Raw genomic sequence first — 27,638 nt, forward strand, 5'->3', positions numbered from 1 at the left:
GAAGTGTTATTTATTGCAATGAACAATACATTCAATTTTGCAGCTACTAAGATGGTTGGCTGTGCAGATACAAAGATAGCCAGGGAAATGATTGAAGCCTGGGAAATGGGCCCCTTTTTAGTCAACAGGAGTCCTGATTTACCACCAGCTGATTAGGTATTTAGGAACCAAGGACTTGGCAGCACAAGGAAACAACAGCCAATCGCCAGCCATCAACACACCAATCAACCAATAGGAATGCACCATATAAATACAACACATAGAATAGCCCAACGCATACACTGTACTAGAGAGAAGTTCCCTGAGGATGGGCTCCAACACAAGTCCAAAAGCTAGGAAGACTAAACCTCTATCCTGGTGACTGACCCAGATTGGATCTTGCAGTATTATTTAGAGCAGGGGTCTTCAAACTCGGCCCTTTTGTGACTCATGGACTTCAACTCCCAGAATTCCTCTGCCAGGTGTTTTAAAAAAAATACTATGAAATGGCAACTTGTAGATAGACTTTGAGGAATTTAAGGAGCTGTATGTAATTCTAGTGCACACTATTCTTATGATTTCCCAGCTCCTAAGAGCTGGTGGAAGTGGTAAAGTTCTGAATTCCATTCTATTTACAAAATTAAATTTTGTATACAGGCTTCTATGTTTTTTAAAAATATATTTTTAAAAGCTCTTTGATTCCTTTTCTAATGCAGTACTTGCTTAGCTTGGCCAAAGCATACAGAAATCCTCTCTGTTGCATTCAATTAAATTTCATGTGCTTATGGCATATTTTTAAAATGTTGCCTGTTTTGAAAGCTTACAGCAGTATAGTAGCTTACAATTCACACCTTTCTTTGCAGTAAGTCCATGTCTGCAAAGGAATTAGTAAAATAATTAACTTCTCATGCATGTATGTGATTTGTTTTCAAACTCTAAAATGTAGTTTATTCACATATTAGATTCTGCAATTTATAAGATACATCTTTAAAACAATTGGCTAGGTTTGGCTAGCTATTCAGTAAGCTAGATCTGTTGTCTTTGTTATAGGTATCATTCATTATGGCCTTGATCTCAATACTTTCTTATATGTATTATTTAGCACTAAAAATAGGTTTTGTAAATAAAGCTCCACTAGATTATTGAGGTCTATGATTTTCAAGCATACATTGATTAGGAGGCATTTACGCTTAATGAAATCAGCAGTAAACCATATTTTTGACCAAGTAAAAACTTTTAGAATTTAGAGGACATATTACAGGCATTCTCATAAAATGGCTGTCAGATTCTGCATGAACATTCACAAAGTACCCATTTATAAGAAGGCAAACTAGTGTGGTTCTTTCTTTGCAATCCTGTATTCCTACAGGATTATATCTTCCAATCTACTTTTTGGTAAGGCATGCATAATGCCAAATTAAACACTAAGCAACAGACATGGGCCATTTTACTTTCTAAGAATGCCTACATGGTTTATATGGGCCTAGAGACATTGATGAAAATAAAGGTGATGCTGGCAGCTGATGCATTGTAGTTTAGCACTACATTTATTTATTTATTTCCTACCTTTATTATTTTTGCAACTAACTCAAGCTGGTGAGCATATCCATCTTCCTCCTCCTATTTTCCCTACAACAGCAACCCTGTGAGATATGTTGGGCTGAGAGAATGTCTGGCCCCAAAATCATTCAGTTGAGTTTCATGGCTGAGACATGACTTTCTCATGGTTTCTCACTTTCTAACTTGATACTTTAACCATTAGACCAATTACTGCTAGAACAGTTTTTTTTTTAAAAAAACTAGATAGGTAGAGAGTGTGAAGTGAACCAAGAAAGAGGACCATGGTCATCAGTTCTCATGGCACAGGTTGTCTATCCCTGTGTTAGATAATTATTCTTATTGTTATTTAAAATAAGCAAGTTTTGTAAGGGTATCACAAACCTTATTATAAGGTATCTATTTACTTTACTTAGGGTCAAGTTATGTTCAGAAATGGAGAGAGGATGGGGACCATCAAATTCACACAGTTTCAAGGTAGGTGACGGATATTTATTTATGCATTGCACCTATATTATTATGACTGCTGTGGATTTCAATTTGAAGATACAGTATTCTTTGCTTTGTTTTATACTTTATGATGACATGAAAGTAAAAGGATATATGGCAATAAAATTTAGCGGATTACATACCAATAAATGGATATCTTTTTAAAAATAAATAGGATCATTTATGTAGGGACTGATTTTTTTTAAAAAAAAGTGATATTAAAGAATAGAAATATGATAGACTATAATTGTTTTATTCCTTCTGAAAAATGAAATAGAATTTGCAAATTAGAATAGTTGCTTTAGTAGAATTTCTTTCCTTTTTTGTCTCTCCCTTCCTCTTCTTCCTTCTACCTTTCATTAAAAACAGTGACATGTTTTGATAGCCAACTATTGATGAAAAATTATAATAGTACGATGGGTTGCATTCATTTTAGCAAGAGTATATATTCAAGAGAAGATACATAATTTAAACCTGACACTTTCCAGATGTGTTGGAATTGGAGTGTCAAGATTGGAGGGCATTAAGTTGGTAAAAGTTGCCTTAAACCATCCATTTGTGGAAGGTTTATTATAATCTTATATAATATAAGAATCGTGCTTTTAATATGCTACATTCCTGTGACATATTTAGAAAATGTTCTGTATAGACCATATAGAACTGCAGATTTAAAAAACTGTTTAACAAATGATTAGCATTATCAGACAGAAAACTAGACAGATTAATACATAAAATGTAGGCATGGAAAGGATTAAAGCTTCAGTTATCTGTATTACAACTGAAAAATCAATTAATTTAATTGTATTTGAATTATTTCCATGAATGAACTATCTATGTCCTTTTTGAGCTATTAAAGTATTACTGAATTTACTTAGAATTATTAAGCAAAAGTGTATTTAATGAATTATTTTGTAAAACTCATTGATAAGTTTATTTATTTATTTGATTTCTATAGCTATCCATCTCAGCAAACAACTCTGAATGTCTCACAATTCAAAAACATATATTACAATTAAAATCATTAAAACATTTTAAAGGAATAAAAACAGCAAAAACCATTAAAACAATAAAACATTAAAATATCTAATTTGAGTACATACAAAGCAAGACATCTGGCCTATTAAAATATAGCCAGAAAGTGGGGCTCTTGGTACATGTAGCGCCCCAGACCCGGGAGCATAGCCAGGTTTTTAAAGCTTTATGGAAGGCTAACAGTGTTGGGGGCATTCTAATCTCTGAAGGGAAGATATTCCACAGAGCAGGAAAAGCTTATCTTCTAGTCCGGTGGTTCTCAACCTGTGGGTCAGGACCCCATTTGGGGTCGAACGACCATTTCACAGGGGTCGCCAAACAAGGCTGTCCGCCATTTTTTCCCCTTTTCTTTGGCCACGCCCCTGGCACCCGGTGATGTATAAGTGGTTGGGGGTCACCACAACACGAGAACCACTGTTCTAGTCCCTGTCAGCAACATTCTTTGACAGGACCTGCAGCACGCACATCCTATCTGATCTGGTTGGACGGGTAGAAACTATGACAAGAGGTGATCACTCAGGTACCCTGGTCCCAAGCCATGTAGGACTTTATAGGTAACCACCAGCACCTTGAATTGCACCTGGAAACACACTGGTAACCAATGCAGCTCACACTGGAGTGATGTTACATGTGCTGTATATCTGGCTCCAGTTACTACCTACATGCCTGCATTCTGCAACAACTGAAGTTTCCAGTTGGTCTTCAAGGGCAGTCTCATGTAGAGCATGTTACAGTAGTCTAAAGTTACTTTCCCAACAGCTGTGTTTCCCAACACAAATACAAGTTAACACTGTAATAATAATTTTGTATTAAATATGGACACACAAAGGTTTCTCAGTAAAAAGTGTATGAAGATGGTGGACAGACGATGGTGGAGTCAACATTTGTGACCATGAATAGAGACCCAATGAGCATATTGGTTCTTTCAACCCTCTCTGGATAAACAGAGGAAATCCAAGCTGTTCTTCTTGCAGTTGTTCCTCACAAAGAGACCACAAGACAGCAGTCTTTGGGGTTGTGGTGGTGGTGGGAGAATGATGAGACTATGGAATTTGCCATAATTGTTTCAGCTGCAAATGGTGCTTTTTCAAAAGGCAGTAAGCTTGCTCTTCCCTTTCTACCACTTTCAGAAATTGCCTGTTAACTTCTTCAAAGAAGTTAGACACCTTGAAAGTGGTAAGATTGCAAACACTAAGTGAGTGCCTTCAAGTCTTCTATATGAGAAAATGAAGAGTTATCATTATAAACGTTAAGAATGTGAAATAAACAGCAAAACACCAAGACAGAGTTTTGGCTTAAAAGCATTAAGAGCTCAGAAAATATTGGAATAATGGATTTTGAATATTAAGACTGAAAATAATCTTAAAAAGTAAATGCATTTTTGGGGGAAAGAAAAACTGTTTTTGATATTGGAGACATAACAAGACATGTATCTTATAATGGCGTTCAGAGATATCCTTGAGGAATTGCACCCAGAACTGCACTGGTGCTTTCAATCAATTATGTCAGCTATGTTGTGTCTCATGGGGAGCAGTCCATTTGAAGAAAAATATGCAAGAAAATCTAGCCTGAAAATAACGTGATCAAGACTTTGGATAAGAATTGGTCATCAGATATAAAGAAAAAAAATGGATGAGGCTTTAAAAATTAAGAAAGAAATAAAAATGGCAATTTCAGAGAGCAACTGGAACAATTTCCTTTTGTTAGACTTACAAAGGAGGCTGTTTAGATTATTGAAGAAATTCATAGTAAGGATCAACAATCATCTGAATAGATTAAGTGAAAGATTATTCTGTATTTAAAAAAAAAGAAATACAAAGTTAGTTTATATGACCAGGTTAAAATGGGACATGTTGTTATTTGGTCGTTCTTTTTAGAGGCTGATATTTGGATTGGAAAAATGTGGCATATTGGATTTGCTGGCATTTAATATGGTGTTTTTCCGCCTATGGTGTTTTATGTATCCTAATTTGATAGCATTTAAACCAGCTCTGCATCTAATTATCTTTTTACATTCAGAAAGTTTTGTGAATTAGTTTTTAAAAGAGAAATTATCCCTCTTTGTTATGTTAAATTTTAGTTTTTTTATGTTAGGATACTGGGATTACTTAATTTTTGCTAAATGTGGATTTGCTTATAGTTTAAAGTTGAGATATGGAAGTATAGAAGTGGATATATTTTTATTTGGAATAGTTTTCTTTGGAATTTTTGTTATTTGGAATGGAAAACTAGAGCTTGTATTTTTTTTAAAGGAGAAATGGTCTTTATTATGTTAAGCTTTAGTTTTTTCTTTACACTAGGATGTCAGGAATTGAGAAGTGAAATGTTAAGTTTTATATATGTTAATTAATGTTACTATTTTGCAACTCTGTTTGAACTTTTGCTGATAATTCGATTGTAGAAGACATTACTTTTTTTATTTGTCCATTGTTAAAAGACAAAAAGGCTTTCTAACAATATGCCCAATCCTCTAACATAGTCGATAGAAAGACCTTGGTTACCACAGGACACAGAATTGTTTAGATTAGCAAAGATACTCCGCCCTCCTTCCCATTCAGATGACAACTTAGAATGAGCAAGATGACTGCAAACAGGTTCGTTGTAGAGTTGACAAACAGGATTAATTCCACTGTCTCTAAAGAAGCTTGCTGAAGAGACCCTTCCTGATTTTGCATTTCTGCATTTTCCTCAATTTCTGTGTGGGTAAGAAGCTACAGATTGTTTCGAATTACAAATCAGAATATGAAGCAAGGCTGAATCTTGTGGCCAAAAGTGACGTTCCCATGAAAACTCTTTATTCATCAACTGTCATCAGAGAAATCCTAACATCCAGATCATTCCCTATAAAGCCAACAAGAAATCAAAAAAGTGTTAGAGAAAGATTATTCCAAGTTTCAGCTCACATGAGCGATGGCTTTGCTTTTAGGGCATCCTAAGCTATTGCATTAGTTTATGAGAATGAAAACAGAATCTGCTTTGCCAAATGATGAAAGAGTTCCGACAGAGAAATATATTTTTATTTCTAGTTTTATGCAGAGTTTGAAAGTGTCCAAAAGCAAATTTGCAGCTAGCATACAATAACAGAAAGGCTGCATGTGATTGTGTCTTTTAAGTTAAGGATAAGGACTAATATGCAAGGTTTGAAGACCCCTGATCCAAAGTTCAGTTCTCAAAGTCTCCTCTCCCAATTATCAGAAACAGCAGAAATATCCGAAATCAATATTCTCCCAGATCCTACCTCCTTGGCTGCTTGCAAACACATTCCAGTTTGGCCATTCAGTGGTATCCTTCAAGGAAGGGAATGCATAGTAGAAGTGCTTGCATGTACTCCAAATGAAGCACTTACAAGGTTGGCTCTGTCAGAAAAGATGTATTTGAAAGCTATCCTTGTATTTTGAAGTAGATCTCCTTGGGAACCAAATGATGTCATTGAAGGAGACTGAATTTTGGCCCATTTGCTTGTTTATTTTACATTTGTATAAGCCCCCACTTCATAAGAAAATGACTTTGGGTGGTGTAAAATAAAAATACATAAGAAACAATCAGAATTTTAAAAATAACATAAAAAGAGAGGATTATAATGACACTCCAAAGGAGCCATTGCAAAATCTATCCAGTCCCCTAGAAGACCCCAGGCCTGATAACATAGTCAAATCTTGAGGGACTTGAGGAAAGTTGAGAGGGATGGAGTTAATCTCACTTCTTGGGAGAGAAGATTCCACAAGGCAGGCACAGCAACAGAGAAGCCCCCCCTCCTGGGACACCCCCCCAATGTAATTTTATGACAGATGGGACCCACAGCATGCCTTCTCTGCCAGACCAGATGGGGCAGGCAGAAGTAATCAGGAAGAAGCATCCCTCAGAAAACCCAGCCCCATGCCATAAAGGGCTTTAAAGGTCAAAACTTTGAATTGAATCAGGAAGCAAACTGGCAAACAGTGCAGCTTGCAGAGCTGAGGTGTAACACGTATCACTCCAGGGGCACATATACAGTAATATACGGGCTACAATTCTATGTGTACGAAGTATATTTCTTTTTTCCCCTGAAACCTTTCACAGATTTTTTTTTTTAAGCAAGTTTTCTTTCTGGGATTACAGCCAACTTGATAGGATATATGAAAATATTATGAATGGGCTTTGATTAGTGCTAGTTAAAACCCAGAAGATGTGGAAGACATCTTGTAAGGAATCTGCCTAGAGAAACTGCAAACTATTTCTGTCCATGAAAAATAATTAGGTAGAAAATACTGAGGATTGTTTTACATATGCATGAACATTCTCTGCTTTTTCTACAGATCAGCTTAGTTCATGAACCAATTCTACTTAAAAGCATTGTACTGCTGTGATTTGAAAATTAAGTTTGTGGTGTTAATAGCCCCATCGGTATACAGCTATTGCTTGGTGCTTTGATTGTGAAAGGATCTGATCCACCTTTCTAATTACTTGGTTTTGTCATTTATGTTTCTAACTCTTAGAAATATATTTCAGTTCAGGAAAAGGGCACAATTTTTTGTGTTATTTTTTTTCTCTTTTGTTTAGTGCCTCCTCTTTTTTTTTTTTTTTTGTAATTTTCTAATTTGCTGCCCATAATGAAAGACTCCCCAAATGTGCTGTATTTTTTCTTTAGTAAGTCAGAAAGTAGGAGGAAGAAGCTTCTCATTTTTATTGAATTGTTCCATTGTTATATATTGTCGTAATAGAGTGAGAACCACAAAGTTTATGTCTGTGAAATAAATTGACATTAATGTGCATAATTCTTTTCTGAGTTGCAGTGAATTTACTTTTGCCTTCCAAAACACTGGCCATGTATTTCTAATATAAATAAGGAGCATAGGTATAAAACATAAGTCCATTGAATTCATTGAATTTACTTAACTTTCTGTGGAGCATATTTTTAATTTGTATTTATTTTTTACATTTATTACTATTTATTGATTACACTTATTTTAACAGGTGAGCTATTACAACCAATTAAAATAATCATAATAAAGAAAAACAGTTTTTTTTTAAAAAAAGGCACAACATATCATCAAAATAAGCTCATCCAACAGCCCAGCCTGATGCTTGGGAAATACCCTGATCTTCAGCATTTTTTAGGAAGCTGCATGGTCAGGACGATCCTATTCTCCCATGGGTGGTAGTGGGGGGGGGGGATATACTGTTCCATAGGGCATTGGAAGAGACAGAGAAAATGTGCTTCTGGAATCTCACTTGATGGCATTAATATGAAGGATCTGGATCGTGCCCATTTTTTCAGATTTTATAAGGAGCATAATTGGAAATAGGCAGACCCACAAATAACCTGCAAGGCAGACCGGAGTAAAAAAAACCACAATTCTATATAGGTCAAATTACTATAAGACTACAACTAGATGCATAAACAACTATAATAATAGAATCTCCACAAGTCTGAATGTACTACCCCTCTCCCAAAGTTTAACTTTGTATGAACGAGAGAGGGTCTTGTCTGAGATGTTTTCTCAACATGGTTTCTTGGCCTGGGCTCAAGCCCTGCTTATCTGACCATTGCCTTTGTAGTTTCTCCTCCTGTCTTTCCAGGTCATTCCCTATGCTTTCAATATAATCCAGCTATATGACACAGACAGTTTTATAGATGATATCCAGCACCATGAATTGCAGATGGATATCCACTAGGAGCAAACATAGCTCACAAAGTAGGTGTTACATAGGTATATGCCTATAACTACCTGTATCACTGTCTTCTGGACCAGCTGTAGCTTCTGTGTGATCTTCAAGGGAAGTCCCATACAGAATGCATTGCAATAATGCATACAGGACACAGGAGATGAGTGACAATGAGTAGGGCATCCTGGTTTGCTCAGAGTCTTTTGTGTGTCTCCCATGGAATTACTCCCTCTCTCCCAAAGTCTCCAGTTTGAGATTACAGAGATTTCAGCCTGTAATCTGAAAGCCCGGGAGGCTAATGAGTTCAGTTTAAGATTTATATTAGGCTTTCTCAGTTTTTCTTTTAAACTATTTGAAATGAAAGTATAAATTGACAGTTCTCTACAGCGGAAGAACTGTTGTGGTTAAATGGAAGAAAAGTTGCCTTTAAAAATACTTTTATCACCACTTGCAGTATCAGAAAAAATATGAAAAGGACAATCCAGAAGTGACAATAAATAACTGAAAAGAACAATATAAATGCAGTGCATAGCTATGTACATGAAATGGAAACATGTTAATTCATTATATAACTAAAATCATAAAAAGTAGATAGTATCATTGGTGGTAAATGATTGCTATATTGCTATTACTAATGAATCCTATCAAGTTCCTGTTATGAAAAAACAAAACCTGAATTAAGTCATAAATTCAAAGAAAATTGCTTAAATAGCTAAGATATTAGATATGCCTTAATTTGTAAAGTAGGTTATAGTTCATTTATGAAAAAATGGTTCATTCTATAGAACAATAATAAAATGATTCAGAAGTACTTCAGATCTTGCAGCAGACCTTTTTGCTATTCTTAGGGCAACCCATCCTTTTTTCAGATTTGTGTATGAACCTGGAAAAAGATGTGACTGCTTTATTTATTTTTCAGATTTGTCCCTGCATGTTCCTAGCAACTTTGAATCATAATAAAACTATATTAAGAAAAATAGATTTAGCAATAACAATTAAACCAATTGTACTGGAAATAAGAACAGCCATTAGTACATGTCTGTGGAGATTCTCAGTCATCCAGGTCATGGTTATCCCAAAGGTGCTTTTTCAAGAAGTTTCTTGGATGAGAAATGAAATGTCTTCAAAGAAAACAAGAAAATCCAGTTGTCTCTTGAAAAAGCACCTTTGGGATAGCCATTAGTACAAACATAAATGAGCTTCAGGCCCAGGAAACTACAGACCAATCAGCATACCATCAATACCTGGGAAAATATTGGAAAAGATAATAAACAGACTTCCAGTGGTTAGCGTCGATGATGGCGGCTACATTGTAGCCGTCCTCCTGGGTCAGCGTGAGAACCGCGGAATACAGCAGTCACCAGCTGTTCCGCGGCTCAAAATCCCCCTCACGGGCGAAGGGAGGGGGGAGAGAACTACCCGAATAGAGGTAGAGCATCTCAAACCCCCCAGGGATTTTTGGGGGGGGGGTAGAAAGAGAGCTCCCTCGGAGTTCGGGTTGCCTCCGCCTCCCAGCTGTCTTTGTTTCCTCTGGGAACAAAGTGAAACGCCGCTACCATCTCCGCGTGTAAAGGGATAGGGTGAGTGATTTTTTTTATATAAAGCGGACAGAGCTGGATAAAGGATTTGACTTATTGAGTTTTATTTGCTTTTTAGTTTAGGTTGATCTTTTTCTTTTTGTTTTTTTTGTTTGTGTGGAGAGTGAAAGTAAAATGGCGATTTGAAAGTTTTTTTCGGGAGAAAAAGAAAGTGAGTCAAACGGAATGTTATGGACTATATAGTTTTTTTTAAAAAAAACTTTTTCCTCTTTTTCTGAAAGTGGTTTTGTGTTTTTGAAATATCTTTTAAACTCTCCTTTGTTTTTTTTTTAATTCTTTGAGTATTTTTTATAAAGTGGAAATAAGAAAAAAAAAATTTTTTAACTTATATTTAAAATTTAAAATATTTTTTAGATTTTATTCTTTTTTTATTTTTATTTTTTATTTTTATTATACTTTCTTTTATTTTTTTATTTTTTTCTCTTTATTCTTTTTTCTTTCAAGTATTATTCTTTTGGTAGTTATGTTTTTTTATATACATATTATTGTTAATTATCTTATAACTTGTTTAATTAATGTATTTAGTATTTAGATTAATTTATGGTTTATATTTTCTTTTACATTATTTGAAGAAATTTTAATTAAGCCTATGTTCAGGTCGGGGGAGGGAATGGGAGGGTTGGGGAGGTTTGGGGATGGGTTGTTTTGTTTTTTTTGTAAAATTTTAAAACTTAATAAATATTTACAATAAAAAAAGGAAAAGATAATAAACAAACAGATCTATGAACATCTAAAAGCAAAGTTATAACTAAAAACCAGCACAGGTTTGTTAAAAACAGATCATGCCAAACCAATCTTATTTCATACTTTGACAGAGTGACTAAATTAATAGACCATCTAAATGCTGTGGACATAGTATGTTTAGACTTCAGCAAGGCATTCAACAAAGTAGACCACAACCTACTTCTTGGTAAGCTAGAAAAATGTGGGATAGACAACATTACCACCAGATGGATTTGTAACTGGCTGACAAACCGTACTCATTGAGTAGTGCTTAATAGTACTACATCTACATGGAGGGAAGTAAGCAGTGGGGTACCACAAGGTTCTGTCTTAGATCCAGTATTTTTCAATATCTACATAAATGATTTAGATGAGGGAATAGAAGGAGAACTCATCAAATTTGCAGATGACACTAAGCTGGCAGGAATGGCCAACACTCCAGAAGACAAGCTCAGGATCCAAAACGACTTGAACAATGGGACCTATCCAACAAAATGAAAATTAAGGTGACCAACCGTCCTCTTTTAGGGAGGACAGTCCTCCTTTTATAGGTTATGTCCTCCCTCGAAAAGTGTCCTCCTACATGTCCTCCTTTTCGATATTTGAAGACTAATCTGCAGGGCTTTTTTTTCTCATAGAATGCTCAGAATGGCGTTCCGGCACCTTTTTTTGATTTTTTTTCAACTTTTGCATGAGCTGTGCTACTCCCACTATTGGCTTTCGAAAGCCAATAGGAATTGCTGCTGAACACGCCAAAACACCCAACCGGCAAATTTTGCACATGCAGGTTATCTGCAGCAAAGGCGAATTGGCAGGAACCTAGCACCCTTGCCTGCTACCCAGCTACACCATCTCCTAGTTAGTTCTGAAGATACCGTGCTGTGGGAGCCATGGGGTGATCTCTACATGGGGCTGCGCAGGGTGGGCGTTGGTGCTGGTGGGGCAGCTGCAGGCGGGGTGTGTCGAAGGCGGCCTGCCCCCCAGGGCTGGAGCTGGCGCAACTGGTGCTTTGGGAGCCGCGGGGCCCACTCCACACGGTGGGGCAGCGGTGCTGGCAGGGCAGCTGCGGGTGGGGGCACAGCGTGCGGTTGACCTTCCATGGGCTGAGCCAGCTTTTACGATATTTTTTTCTTCAATTTATTTGTATCCTCCTTTTCATTGTAAAAAGGTTGGTCACCTTATGAAAATTAATGTGGAGAAGAGAAAGGTTTTACACTTAGGCAGGAAAAACCAAAGGCACAAGTATAGTTTAGGCAAAACCTGGCTCAAAAACAGTAACTATGAGAGGGACCTTGGAGTCCTTGTGGATAATCACTTAAATATGAGCTAGCAGTTTCTGGCAGCAGCCTAAAAAGCAAATACAGTCTTTGGTTGTATAAACAGAGGCACAGAATCAAAATCACGTGAAATATTTGTACCGCTTTATAAAGCCTTAGTAAGGCCACATCTGGAATACTGTATCCAGTTTTGGCCACATTATAAAAAAGATTTTGGAAAAAGTGCAGAATGCAAAAAAGAGCAACTAAGATGATTAAAAGCCTGGATTTGGGTTTGACTAGTCTAGAGAAAAGAAGGACTGGGGAGACAAGATAGCAGTATTCCATTATTTGAGAGGCTACCACAAAGAGGAATGGGTCAACTTATTTTCCAAAGCACCAGAAGACAAGACAAGTAACAATGGATGGAAACAAATCAAGGAGGGAAACAACCTGGAATCAAGGAGAAACTTCCTAACAATGAGGACAATTAACCCATGGAACAGCTTGTTGTCAGAAGTTTTTAGATTGCATTTAAAGGTAATCAAAGAGGCTGATGCCTGTAAGGTAATTTCAAAAGAAACACCCCAACACTCTGGTTACTACATGGAAGGCTCTGGGCCTAGTTAATTCTAAGCAGACTTTCTTTGTTAATAGCACTCACAAAGCTTGCTAGTTGTTAAAACAACCACAATTTTTAAAAACAATTTTAAAAATTCTCACATAGAAACCTGCAGAAAGGCTGAATTAATAAATAATAAATAAAGATGTGCTGTTTGTGTGAAAGGTCAGAAAACATTTTAAACTCATTTAAGAAGCATGCACATTTTTATGTAGTGATTTCTTCCTCTTGTCCTACCCTCCATCAAAGTTGCTACTGAAGCTTACGAAGATTCATTTAACTGATGATAATGTAAACCTATATTGCCTATCCAGCTGGAATCCAAATTTATGGTTCATTGATTAATTGGGTTTACATTTTCAAAGCAACATGCGTATTGCTCATTCCTCCTATTTAGCAACACTGTGAGGTAGGAAAGTCAGAGGGCAACTTGAGCTTCTGTGTTGGAAGATGGACAAGGACAAGGATATACTGTAGGTCTCTTCATTTTCTGTCCAATACCATTTACTACACTGGTGTAATTCTAAAAATAATCCTACAATGTACTGTATATGTACTGTATAATCAAAAGAGGCCATAGTGAATTTAAAAAGATCGCTTGATTTTATTTCTTATTATATGTGTATATCTGTATTTTCTTGTTTTTATTAATACAGCACTGAGCATTTGAATAGTAATCAAAAATTAAGGCTTATGTCGTTTCTCATAAAAAAATACAAGCTCACTATGCAGAGCTATGGGTGGGTGAAGCTTTTCCTGTCATTTTTTTAGCTGTTCAAAAGGTCAGCATAAAAAATGTTCTAATACAAAGCAGTTCTTGTCTGACTTTGCTAATGTGACATTTGGAGCAAGGTTGTGTCAGTGTGATGTGACAGCAGGCTAACATTGCCTGGCATTAACAAATAACATTAGGTCTAGCTAGGAGACGAAAACCATTCACACCCAATAAATCCTGCAGTTTCTCATCTAAATGTGGAGGAGAAAATCTTAGCTAAATATAGCATTTTAAATGTTAACACCCCAAGCACAGTCCAATTGATCTTGGATTCTCACTTTAGTGGGTCAAACCTTATCTCCCAGATAGCTCTACAGTGTTTAAGAGGTTGCTTTATTGAATGTTCAATTTGCCAAGTGACGAGGAGATGGTTTAGCATATTAGCTGTATAAATTATTGAATCCAAAGTGCTGCTTATCACCTGCAAAAGTGCTTGTTTCCTTTCTTTTTGCCCATCCTGTAAGGTCAGACATGACCAGCACCTTCTTGATCCCATTCATTAAGCAATGTCATCTGAAGGGATCTAAGAAACAAGCTTTCCCTAGTGTAGCACCTGCACTCTAGAACAGCATCCCCTCCCATTTATGAATTGCCCTATCTCTGCTCTCTTTTAAAGAAGCTTTGAAAACCTGTTTCCCCAGGGTTTAGGTTAGGGTGAGTTATGGACTCCCTTTGTGAGAAGTTCTTATCTGTTCCACTGAGATTACCATCTTCCTTTTCTGTTGTTCTGTTTCTTTGGTTTTCAGTTATTATGCTCCTAGTGTCATCAAGAAATAAGGTGACTTTAGGAATATGAAAAATAAATCAGTGTAGGACCTAAGCAGTTAAATTTGAGAGCAGATCATTCTGCATTCTTCACCGTGTATTGCACTGATTCACCATCCATGCCTGTAATTGTTCAAGATTATTTGTTAAGTATTAATTTTTAGGCATATGGCCTCTTCATGGTGATTTACCTTAGTTTGATACTGCAACAATGAAATCAGCTTTTTATATATTTAAAAATGTTTATATATTTTGGCAAATCAAAAGGTGATGCACAGAAAAATAAGGCAACCATTTAAAAAGCATTTTACATCTAAGATTCTTACTATAATTTCACCAGAAAAAGGCATTCTATACATCTGTAATGAGATCAGCTACCATGAGCTGTCAGAATTCATAATAATAAAGGCTGTTGGCACTGCTGGATATGTGGAGAAAGGGTATGAAAAAAGTTGTATCCCCTTTTATTTCTAGCACAAGGAATTCATCTCTCATCATACATCACACAAACATATTGAGATATTTTATTGAGAATCAGGTCTGGCAAATTCAAGGTGGTGTCCAAAGAGCTATCAGTGTTTGTATCAAATTTTACTTATCCTTCCTTGGTATTTGAATGAAATAAACTTTAAGCAGCTATAGTGCCAAATGAAAAAGAGTTGCTGGATACTCTGCCAATTGATATAGTTAGAATTTTTCCATCTTCCATCAGTGTGTGTCTGAAGTGATAACAGTTTCTAGAAATTATGGAAACATTTCAGGCTGCATAAATAGTTAATGAGGAAAGTAATTATAGCTGGGATCCTCAGAACAATGAACTGTTTCATTCTCTGCTGTAAAGGAGGAACTTCTCTTTTTTAGTTTACTCAGCTTAAACCTCTAACAGGAGCAAAACGGTGATTGAAGTGTGCTGTCCAACTAAATATATCAATGGATTGGCCTTTAGGCTTTTAACACAGAGCAAAAGTATTCCCTAAATACACGCTGTCAGTCTGAAGAAATCCATTTCTTGCCTTCTTTAGCTCTCCTGTACAAATCAGCACTATATCGGATATGTATACTGCTTTTTAATGTATGTCGGTAGACATATCCCAGAACAATAGACTAGATAAATAGTTGGTCTTCATTGTCCACATCCTGCACCACCAATGGCCCATTGCTATCCCCAAGGTGTATTCAATTAGCACTTGTTCCTTTTCTGAAGAAAAAACGTAGAAGAAAATACACACCTCCTGCTTTGCAATAGAATCCCAATTCATCAGGTTAACCAATTCAAATGTCATGGGTGGTGGAAAAACAGAAAACAGCAGCAAAACCAGAAGTGCACAGCAGGATTAATCAGGCTGCTCCGGTCTTTGGATCATAAACTGGTCTCTGCAGAAGAAACAAAATATTTTAGTAAAATCAAATATGTATACAGATCTTTCCAGGCATTAGTACTGGCAGTTTTGTTGTATGCATTTGAGATAAGAACACTGTTAAAAGCTAAACGTGATATTTTCCTAATGTGCTACAGCAGTGGTTCTCAACCTTTTTAATGCCGCGACCCCCAACCGGTCGTAAGTCGAGGACTACTCAACCGGTCGTAAGTCAAGGACTACTCAACTGGTGCAGCAGCGTTTGCACAATGGGACTTTTGGCGGGCTCAGCAGGGCAGAGACAGCCTGGACAATTCCTATTGGCTTTTGAAAGCCATTAGAATTAGACTCTATTCAAGAGAGTCTATTCTATTGGCTTTCAAAAGCCAATAGAATAAAAGGGAGTAGCACAGCTAAGAAAAGGGGAAAAAAATGGCGGATTCCGTTGTTTGGCGACCCCCACGAAATAGTCTTTCGACCCCAAATGGGGTCCCGACCCACAGGTTGAGAACCACTGTGCTACAGTATCTACAGCACATACTGGCATGACTGTCTTAAGAATGATAACATCACACTGAGATGCAGTGATTAACTGTCAGTTATACCATAGGTGAAATACAAGAATGCAGATTCAGATGGTTTGGATATATATGAAGAATGGCAGAACACTGCATGCTTCTAGACTACTTTGGAAAAAATGGTCTGCACTTTTGAAGGTCCAGCAAACAGCATGAAAGAATATGTTGGCAAAGCAAATTTAAGACGATATGAAAACCTAAGCTCTATTTGAATAATGTGAATCAAACAGCCCTCAGTCAGAAAGCATGGAAACTCATTACAGGAAATAGATTTCAGAGGAGGAAGAAGAGATTGGTGCTGACATTCTAAACCAGAGGTGTCAGACTCGCAACGTCACGTGACATGTCGCGACGTATCGCGAGTTTTTTTCCATTGCTGGCACTAGGGTGAGTGCGGTTTCGGCATAACGCATCTGACCCATGGGCCGACAGTTTGACACCCCTGTTCTAAACTATATTAATATATATATAATCACAAGAAATGGTTAAACATGCTTGTTTTAAGGCTAAGAATCCCCATATGTATTCTTAAATAGGAACAAGTTATAAGTGTCCTGTTCTATCTTTGCAGAATGATTATATGACCTTTTGCCATTGTGGCTTATTTGGCCAATTATTATCTCCTGGTAAGATCCCTGTTCCTTCAAGCTGCTGTTTTTATTCTGCAATCTCAGATTATCTAAGGGGATATGGTTTCAGGCATCTGGGTTTGCCCACCCCTTTTTCTTGCCGTACTTCCCCATCATCGTCCCTTAACCATCTCCTCTTTGCCTATCTGGCTCCTTTCCCTCCCAACCTCCCAAGCCCAAGAACCATCCACTTTGAACTCAACAATTCCAAAATGATATAATCTTAATTTCATAATACTTGATCTAGTTTTGCATTTAACTATTTTTTCTTTAATTCAGAATAAGGAATTTGGGGGAATTTAAAAAAATATTTCTCTTTGTTATGTTAATTTTTAGAATTTTTCTCATATTAGGATATTGGGATTACTTTATATTTATGAAATATAGATGTGTTTATAGTTTAGAATGAAGATATGGAATGGATACAAGTAGTCCTCAATTTATGACCACAACTGAGCTAAAATTTCCATTGCAAGGCAGTTGGTGAGTGAGTGTTGCTCTATTTTACAACATTTTTGCTGCAATTTTTAAGTGAATCAAGCAGTTGTTAAGTGAATCTGGCTTCCCCCATTGATTTTGCTTGTCGAAAGCCAGCAGGGAAGGTTAAAAATGGTGATCACAAGTACCCAAAACAGTGCAATTGTCATAAATACATGGCAGTTGCCAAGTACCCAAATTTTGATCGTGTGACCACGGGGATGCTGAAATAGTCATACGTGTGAAAAACAGTCATAAGTCACCTTTTTCAGTGCCTGCAGCTTTGAATGGTCAGTAAATGAACGATTTTAAGTCAAAGATTACTTGTATTTGATCAAGATAAATTGCTATTTGGAATCTTGTATATTGGATCTTGTCTTTTGTAAAGGAAAAATATTCTCTCCTTCCCATGTTAAATTTGTATTTCCTTTTAGTTTGTTTACATTAGAATATTTGGAGCATTTTATGCCTTTTAAATGGGATTTTGTTAAAGTGAACAGTTGGGATATGGAATGTTGAGTTTTATGTATGCTAACTTATTATAAAATCTTAAGAGTTTTGTTTAGGTCTTTTGTTGGTAACTGCATTGAATAAAAGTTATTTATTTGGGAAGGCTGGGGGGGTTCTTTTTTACTTTTTTTCCCTTCCTCCCTTTTTTGTATTTTTTTCTCTTCTTCCACTTTGTGTTATTTTTTATTGTTCTATTCAAAAATTTTAATAAAATTAAAAAAGCAGTTCCAGACATACAGGCATTCCTGAGGTTCTTACACTTCTGATACACACTCAATGTCTTCACCCAAGCAGGCCCTCCATCTAAACACCAAGGGAGACAGAGTACCTGTTGGCAATAAAGGTTGGAGCCCTGGCTAGATTGAACAAGTTGTGATGGTGCAACATTGGAGAAGGAGTCAGCTTGGCATCACGAAGAAGTTGCGCTATTGACTTGGCTTTGAATAATTTGAGTACTGCATGTACTATATGTAGCAATTGCTTATTGTCTCCAGGAATTTAAGGATGGCAGAAGAACTCCACTGAGCTTTTTCAGCAATATTATTCCCATGGTGTTTCCTACTATTGGCAGAATCAAGGACTACTCCCATGTATTTGAAACAGGAAATCTGCCCAGTCTTGTGGTTATCTACTGTATCATCCAGGAGTAGCTCTTGAGCCTTTTGGCAAATGCCATGATTTTGGTTTCCTGTACACTGAGTTCTGATTGATCTTTCTTGCAGTGCTGTGCTAGTGCTGTCACCCTCTTTTAAGTCCAATATATGTTCTTGAAAGTATTGCTGCATTGTTTGCATAGGAGGAGAGATGTGTCTCCTGCAAGTTTTGATAATAAAAGTTTGGGTTTGGTTTGAGGAGATGGCTCAATTAAAATTGAATAAGAGTGGGGCCAATATGCAGCCTTGCTTAGTGCTTTTCTGAGTTCCAGTGGCACTGATGAGGTGGGCCAGGAGATTGCATCTTACTTTGAGTGAAGTCTCTTCATAAAGCATACTGTAATATTAGATGAAGTAAATGTCAATCAATTCTGCTGGTCTCCAATTTTTTCCATAGTTTAGTTTGGGATATGAAATCAAAAGCTGTTTTGAAATCTGTAAAGGTAGCCCTGAGTCATTGAAATGGATGGGTATGGAAATTGAATGAATGAAATGAATGAATGAATGCTGTATTGTAAAAAAATTTTTTTTGATGAATTATTGGAGCAGTAGGTACTGATCAATGGTTGATCAGCTTTTCCTGAAGCTAGCTTGCTCTTCCAGTCAGTCCGATAATTTCCATTGACAGTGTCTTGCATAGAGTTTGATCCATGATCAGCAGAACTGATTAATCTATAATTAGCAGGATCATCCCTTTCCCTTATTTATATATAGAGAAACAATAATTACAAGCCTACAGTCCTTGGGGCCTCAGCCATAGGTGTTGATGCAGGTAAAGAATGAGGAAAGAGTGGGGGCCCAGAAGCTCAAGTTGTTTTTAATAGCCTCTGGAGCAGGGGTGTCAAACTGCTGGCCTGCGGGCCAGATGCTTCATGAGGAAACCGCACCCACTCCATTGCCGGCAATGGGGAAAAAGTTCCAATACGTTGCGCAACGTCACGTGATGTTGCGAGTTTGACATGTCTGCTCTGGAGAGATTAGGTCTCTTTCGGGAGCTTCCCTAGTCTTAGTTGAGCAACAAGATTCTTGATACCTGTCACGGTCACTGGTGCTCACTTTGGCAGATTTTCTATAGTTTGGCAAGGGTACCCACTTCCAACAGAGGTGTCATTGTAGAATTCCTGAAAGTATGCCTTCCAAGTCCTTGGGGGGGGGTGTGTGTGAGACAGTCCACAGTGGAATGGACCATTGTTTTGGGAGCTTGATATAATATGCCAGCATGAGGCTGAATCATTGGATTTGACTGCTCAAATGAGCCGTGTCCAGTTGTTTTTCATGGTTCTCTTTTTCTTGTATACCAGTAGTTGTTTGTAGTACTTCTTCTGTTGGAGGAAGTCCTGTGCAGTTCTTGGTGTAATATTGGGTACATAAGTCTGGTAAATGCTAGGAAGAACCGTACCCCTTGTGGAACGATGGCTTAGCGTGGTGCTATTATTGCTTCAAAGATGCATTGTTATTATAAGTTAGATGCTGGTGGGGCTCTTGGGTAAGAATGATATAGTTCTCCAAATAATCAAGAGACTCAGCTGATGTCAGGCTGTCTGAAGGCTCTGTATGTAATCTGAGGCCAGGAACTCAGATCATTTGATTTAGATCAGGGGTCCATTTGGCTCAGTAGTAAGTACTTTTTGTTGGGATTAATAAAGACTGGCAGCAATCCTCAGTATGTATTTTTTGAGGGAAGACATTTAACTGGACAGAACTGGGAAATGATTTCAATATAAGGGCAATCTGGCTGTGGCACCTGCCACCCCATTGGTTGCCAGGATTAATTCAGAGATTTAACTCATTAATGGTAGCACGGTCATTCCTAGCTATCTTTGCCTCTCTCTTCTGCTTAAGTCCATTTGAACAGTTCTCTTTTGGAGGAAAGCCTAAAACAAAGAATGAGTAGAGAATCTCATATATTATGAACCTACCATTGTCTTGTTGCAGTAGACCCCCAGTTTCCTTTTTTTCTTTCTTTTACTAATGACATAGCAAAAAAAGCCTTTTTGTTGTTTTTAGCTTCCTTAACAAGTTGACATTTCTTTTGTGCTTTAGCCTTTGCAATTTTGTTTCCACAGATATTAGCTTACTTGCTAATTGCACGGATCTTGTATTTTTTAAAACATGTCTCTTTTAAATCTTAGCTCAGTCAAAAACACACTATGCGCCCTCATTGGTTACCTAGGCTGCCCTCCTGTGTTTTTTTTCTCAGTCAGTATACTTCTAATACCTTATTTTTGAGACGTTTTTGAGTTTCTTACATTCTCTTTGACCTTTCTGTCATTGTGATTCCACTTAATACTTCTCTTGTTGAAATAAGCTTTTCAGAAATCTGGTCAGCATGTATGGCTATGCTCCAATTTCTCATTTTGCAGTATCTTAGGTCTCCAAATAATGTAGTCACTTTCTCCAAGGTTCCTATTGCTTTGACCTCTTCAACCAGCTTATCAGACTCCTATTAGTCAATTCAGCTGAAAGGAGGAACTTCATAAAGTCATCTTTAACAATATTAATTGAAACGAGAAGAGATATGGTCACCCAAATTAATGATTGGATTACTTTCAATTTAGAATCCAATTTATGCTTTAGTTCCTTAGATGGGAGAGTTTTTCAGTATTTTCCTAATGTTTTTTTTGTGTGTGTGTGAACTGATGAAGATTACTTTTTCAAAATTTTAGAAAATGAAATGGTCAGTAAGTCCAGTAAAGAAGTTTGGGGATATGAAGTCTTGACCTAGTCAGGTTTCCAACAAATTTTTAAGTAATTAAAAGCTTTTCATTATATTACTACAATGGTCCTACTTGAAAGTTTTGTAATATGGGCATTATTCAGATCTGTTCATCTTGGTAATCTATAGTATACATCCTCAATAAAATTATTGTTGTTTTTTCTCTCTTGTATTCTTACTTAAATGCTCTTGACTGGACACTTGTGCCCCAAATCAATATATCTATGCAGTTTCTTTATATAAAATGCCATTTCTCCCTTTTTGTCTGGCCTTTTCCTTTTGAATAAGTTATACCCTTCAAGCTTTGCGATCCACTCGTAAGTTCTACAGAGTTTTAATAATGCTTTCTATTCACCTTCCTATATTAGAATTTATAGTTCTAACATCTTCTCATACTCTGCATTTGTTTAAAGACATTGGAATATTTAGGGCACATGACTTAATCTATTCATTCCTGCTTAATATTGGATGCCTTCACATCAGTGTATCCCTCCCAGAACTGGATGTTGCACTATTTTCCAAGCTCTCTTCTTGTTCCTATCCTCACAAAATTTACTTTAAAGCCTTTTGGGCTTTGTGACATGCAACAAATTCTGTTATGACCAATGAACAAAAGTCAATCTCTCTCATTCTTTCAAAGCCTGCTGAAAAGCCTTTTTTATTCTCTGCCCTCAGGGTAGTATCAGTAGCATATCAGAGACTATTGATGTATTTCTGGCTGTTTAAAATTGAAATTGTATTTATTCTGCTCTAGAATTTCTGTATCTTTTTTGTATATACTATAAGTTAAATTAATAGGATATATAATCTTTGTGCACTCTTTTCTCCATACTGAACCATTTACATGTTCCTTATTACATTATAACTGTTTCTTCCTGGCTTTCATGCAGGCAGATGAGATAATCCAGCACAATTGTATTTTTAAGTTTTATCCACACTTGGTATGATCTATAAAGTCCACATTATATAGACAGACTGCTGAATATAATCAATAAGGCAAAAATAGATATCTTTTTGGAGCTCAGTTGTCTTTAGCGGCATGAAGTTGGATGCATCCACTTTGCATCTGGCAGTTCTTATTCCACTTGAATGCAAAATCTTTAGTGTTATCCTACTAACACATGAGATAAATGCAGACGTTAAAAGTTTCTTTAGCCCAAATCATTTTTTTATAACAAATTTTATTGGTTTTTTAATTTTTACAACAAAATGCTCAAGACACACTGTGGTGGTTGGGTGATCAATCATCCAGAAACAAAATAATATAATACCTTAAGTAAATACATTAAATGTTCCCTCTCTATTTCCCTCAAATAACATAACATATTTAAAATAATCCATTTCTACATTTCATTTCTATAAATCCTAATCCTGTTTTGAACTTTATTAATTTACAATTACCATAGTCCAATTTAATCTTAGATAAACATATTATCACTTCGGGTATCCCTTCTAAAATACAAATCCAGATCTATTCTGGTTCTTAATCTCATAAATCATTGATTTTATCACAAAGCTCTCTTATTTCTTCTTCCACTACAAAATAATTATCCTGGTTGAAAATAAAATATTACTCTATTCTATACATATACAATCCATCAGTCAGTCTATCTCTATAACGAAACATTTCCGCCCATTAGATAGACTTTAAATCTCATCCAAATAGTTCATGTCTAAAAGAAAAAAAAAAAGGAAAGAAACACACATATTATTACACAAAGCATCACCTTACTAACTTAACACACACAACTAATTGTTAAATCAATCCGAATCTCTAAAAAAATTTCTTCCTTCTTATTTTCATTCCATTACAGAATAATTTTCATACAAATAAAGATATTATTCAAAAAAAATACATTCTTACTCTATTTAACATATATATTCTAATAATCACTGATTTTCAACTCTAAATCTTAAACCTTAAGTCAATCCATATTTCTCAAAGCCTTTTAAATCCATTACATATGATTTTAAGTTTCTCTTTTAAGTCTTATTCTAGCTTTCTTTTGTGCCAACAGGTTTCCATAACAAGGCCTCTGTTTCAGCAGATAAATGTCCCTTTATTGCTTGCAATGTTATTTGGGTCAGTAAAAAACCTCCCATCCTCTGTTTTTGATGCCTGGCTCCTGTCTGCTGAATAAGACACTCAATCATGTCCAATTTTTTAGTTAGTAATTGATTATCAAAGTTGTCATAATTCTCAACCAATTGTAGTTTCAAATCCATTTCTGTTAGTTTCGAAGTTGTAGCTGGTTTAGTTGCAATCATTTTTTGGTCATTTGATGTCTCAATAGGTTGTATGTAAAATGAAATAGAATCTTCTTTAGTGTAAATTAATTCCTCTTCTATTGCTTTTTGGTCTTGAAGATCGATTTGTAGATTCGCAGTAGAATTTCTGTTTAGTATTTCTGTAGTACTCTCTCTTATTTGGAAACATATTTCCTCAGTAGCTTCATAGATTTTTTCCAGTATGAGTTTACAGCTGAGTTGTAAATAAGATTCCACCATTTCAATAGTGACTAGAACCAAAGCCTGTTATCTTTTGGTGGAGGCTGTATTCCAAAACATTTAGTCAGTGTCCACCCCCACAAATAACAGCTGTTAAATTCTTTGTCTTTTTCTTTATGATGGTCTGAAGGTCAAAGCCAATCTCATCATCAGACAGAAAAACAAAAGACAGTTGCAATTTTAAATTTCTTCACAAGGTGTCCTCAGTAGACTATAAAAGTCTCTTCCAGACATCAAAAATAATGTTGTCAAAGTCAGAAAAAGAGAAGAAAAAAGATAATATTTTTCACATATATGCTGAATCCAGTAGTAAAGTTCATTAATAACAAATTTTTCAAGACCCCAAAGTAAGTAAAAATAAAAAATAGTCAATTAAAGTCAGTTTTCATCCAAAGCTTCTGTTCCCACACTAACTAACGTTGCTGTCTTAAAACAGGGAAATAAATCCAAAAATGCTTTTTACAGGCAAGAAAAAAGAAAAAAGGGCTAAGAAAGTAAAAAAAAATCTCACCCAGATCAATCATGGTGGTTCTTTGCGCTTAGATGTTCTTCTGACTTCTGGTTACAGCAGCAAAATGAACGGCCATTTTACTGACCGCTCTTTCCTCCGTCGGCTCTAAAGAGCAATCTCAGACTGTGGAAGGAGCTGCCACCCTTCCACAGTCGACGAGGACCTCAATGGTAGCCGCCCCTCCAGGGCAGCTTTTCGACCCAATTAAGGGTCTACTGGCAGAGAGAAATCAGCTGGTGAAGAGAGCGATCTCTTTGTACGGCTGCGAACGCCGCGATCCGGAACTGGAAATCACCCAAATCATTTTTTGTTGCGAAATATAAATTAAATTTTTGCAATCCCTTGACTACCATTGTGTTTTTCTGTGATTGTTTAGAAACTGCAAGTGATATTTTAATTGCATTATATTGCGAGGTTTTAAACATTTTGGCTGGTATTTCATTGACTTCTACAACTTTGTTATTAGCAATATTTTTAGGGTTTATTTAACTTCACTTTAAAGAAAATGTGACTTTGTTTCCCTGTTTAAACTTTTATTTGTGCCATTTCAGTCCTTGTTTTATTTGTGCCATTTCTTCTCTGTATTATTATTACTATTACTATTATTATTTTACTATACTTGAAGGCCATTAAGAATCTGGGCCAAATAAAACAAGAAAGCAACTATAACAAAATAATAGAAAAATACAAGAAATGCGTGGTCAAGATGAATGCCTGCAGTCAAATGTCACTAAACACAAAATACAAGGATCTGGAATGAGGCAAATCTTCCACTGGAAAAAGAGAACACCAGAGAATGGAACCACTATGGAAAAGGCCTATGTCTAATAAATAACCCACCAACATCTCACTGAGGCAGGGGCATTCTGACAATCTCTCTATAGATGTTTGGCCATGACAGGCAGATTGAAACTTGGTAAACCATTGCCTGATGTAACCTAAAACTACACAGCAATGAAGATGATGGATGATAACTGGTTTCTTAAATTGGGCCCAGACGTTTCTTGGTAACCAATGTATAATTGACATGATTCTACAGTGACAAGATTAACCTGCCAGCAACCTTGCCACATTATTGTGAATCAATTGCAACTTACAGATCATTTCCAAAGGCAAATAAAGCATGTTACAGTTATACAGCCATGTACTAATAAATGTGTGATAGGCATTAGATAATAGAACTAAATCCTACAAAACAGACAAAGTAGTAACTAATGACTTGAGCCTGAATAGAACCACTGTAATATAGTGTTCTCAATTTCCAGGCTTTGCAGATGGTCCAGAAGGATACTGTAGTTCATTATATTCAATACTATTGAGATGTCTAGTAGAACAAAGAATGACAGCATTCACCTATCTAGATCCCAATGAAGATCACTGATCAGAGTAAACAATGCTTTTTCTATTCCTTTATTGTTCTTGAATTCTCAATGGCTGGCAGGAATCCTGTTAATCCATCTCCTTTGGAATTCTCTGCAATAAAACCTTTACCTCTTCTCCACAACCTCCCTAAAATAGGAATATTGAAGACTGGAGAATATCATAAAAAAATTCTGGATTGTGACAGAATGCACTATCACCTTCTTCAAAATAACAGCATTACCCTGTCCTTCAAAAGTATGTTTCTGGATCCAACTACTCATGCCGTCCCAAATGCTAAAAAGATTCAGGAAGTTTTGAGTGTGGTATGCAGATGGTAGCATTCATATTACAGATAACTTAAAACATTTATACATTTCCTTGTCTTGTATGAGCTCCAAAGAAATCCAGATAGTAAAAGAAGATGCCATCTTGCTCACCATAGTAGAGTCTGGTCAACTGGCATCTAATCTGGAGCAAATAGGAGCAGATTTTTCTGGTGTGGAATCCATAATTAATCTGTTAAGTCTAACAGGTGCTTTGTACAACCTATCTTTCCCTAAATGGATCCAAGTAAGTTTGAAAATGACTGTTTTCAGGAATGTTGGATACAATAAGTGCAATAAGCAGACACATAATGGGGAATAAACCAGCTGTTTTCTGACTGTACTCACAGCTCCCAGTCCCAAGCAGGGCTGTGGGAACCAGTGTGTTCCTTTTGAGGTGTATTCCCCACTCTGCCTATTTTACTCTCTCATAATCCCTTCCTCTCTAATCTCTCCATTCCGCATGGGCGAGGGGGAAAATGGATCATCTTAGGATAATGCTGACGGTAATGATGGTGATCATGTGACTGATTTGGTGGACATAATGTGAGCATTGGTAGCAAAGTTATTTTTTCAGTAGCATTATAATTTTGAATGGTCACTGAATGAGGCAGTCAGTAAGTGAGATCTACCTGTATTTATTTATTTATTTATTTAATTTATGAGACTTATATACCGCTTTAAGTGCAAGCACTCTCTAAGCGGTGTACACCAGTAAGCAATGTATATATATATATATATATATTTACATTGCCCCCAACAATCTGGGTCCTCATTTTACCTACTCCGGAAGGATCATTCTAATCCTCCTTTATTTTAAATTGGCAACTGTCATCAGTCCCTGATTTACATTATGAAATAGGACAGTACAAGTTAACTTGCGTAGGCTTCATAAAATATCAGGGCACTGGATAATAATGTCTTCGTATCCTTCTGTTGCCTTTTCCTTGACTTACCTGCCTTTTAGGGATAAGTTCACATTTCACCCTTTGATTGTTCGTTTTTCTTTAGACAATTAATCTTACTGTCATGTAAGCAATGTGTTACATTTTTTTTCTTTCCCCCTGGCCATCTGGTCTTTTGCTAAAAGAGAACATCTGGCATTGGAAGAGATGGGTCCCATGTGACAACTGAAGCCAGGAATTTTCTCTGGTTTCCTAAGAAAGCCCATAGGATTTCCCTTCCAGCCCTGTGATCTTATGAAGCCTGCATTTTCATTTGGAATTGATAGCTGTTCTATTAGGTAGATCAGATTTAATCAACAGCTGTAAATGGTACTTAAGAAAATCATCATAGCAAAGTGGGTCAACGTGATTTGGAAATGAGTCAGGCCTTTGGGAATCCTGCCCAATCATTTGTTTTAATAAGTATTTCAAGGTTTTAAAACTGGCTTACTAGTTTTAATCAGTGAAACCCATACTGTACTGAACTACCCAAGTATATATATAAAAATAGTCATTAAGCACTAGTCCACAGAAGGAAGCTTTTTAATTGCAAGCTATCATTATTTTATATTTTTTCCAATGATTTTACATTTTTAATACACCCAGTAAAGTACCTCACTTGCTATA

At 36.3% G+C, this 27,638-nt stretch overlaps 1 protein-coding gene across 1 annotated transcript in view; it reads left to right on the top strand.

Annotated features, from left to right (window-relative positions):
* Positions 1–27,638, top strand: part of GABBR2 (gamma-aminobutyric acid type B receptor subunit 2) — a 342,316-nt gene that overhangs the window by 177,337 nt on the left and 137,341 nt on the right. The window contains exon 8 of the mRNA XM_039329325.1: positions 1,953–2,013. Within this exon, the coding sequence (XP_039185259.1) occupies positions 1,953–2,013 (61 nt within the window). The remainder of the gene's footprint in view (positions 1–1,952; positions 2,014–27,638) is intronic.

This window comes from Crotalus tigris, unplaced genomic scaffold (genome assembly GCF_016545835.1).
Source record: "Crotalus tigris isolate CLP2741 ecotype Arizona unplaced genomic scaffold, ASM1654583v1 scf7180000024391.5723578, whole genome shotgun sequence".
Classification (NCBI taxonomy): Eukaryota; Metazoa; Chordata; class Lepidosauria; order Squamata; family Viperidae; genus Crotalus; species Crotalus tigris.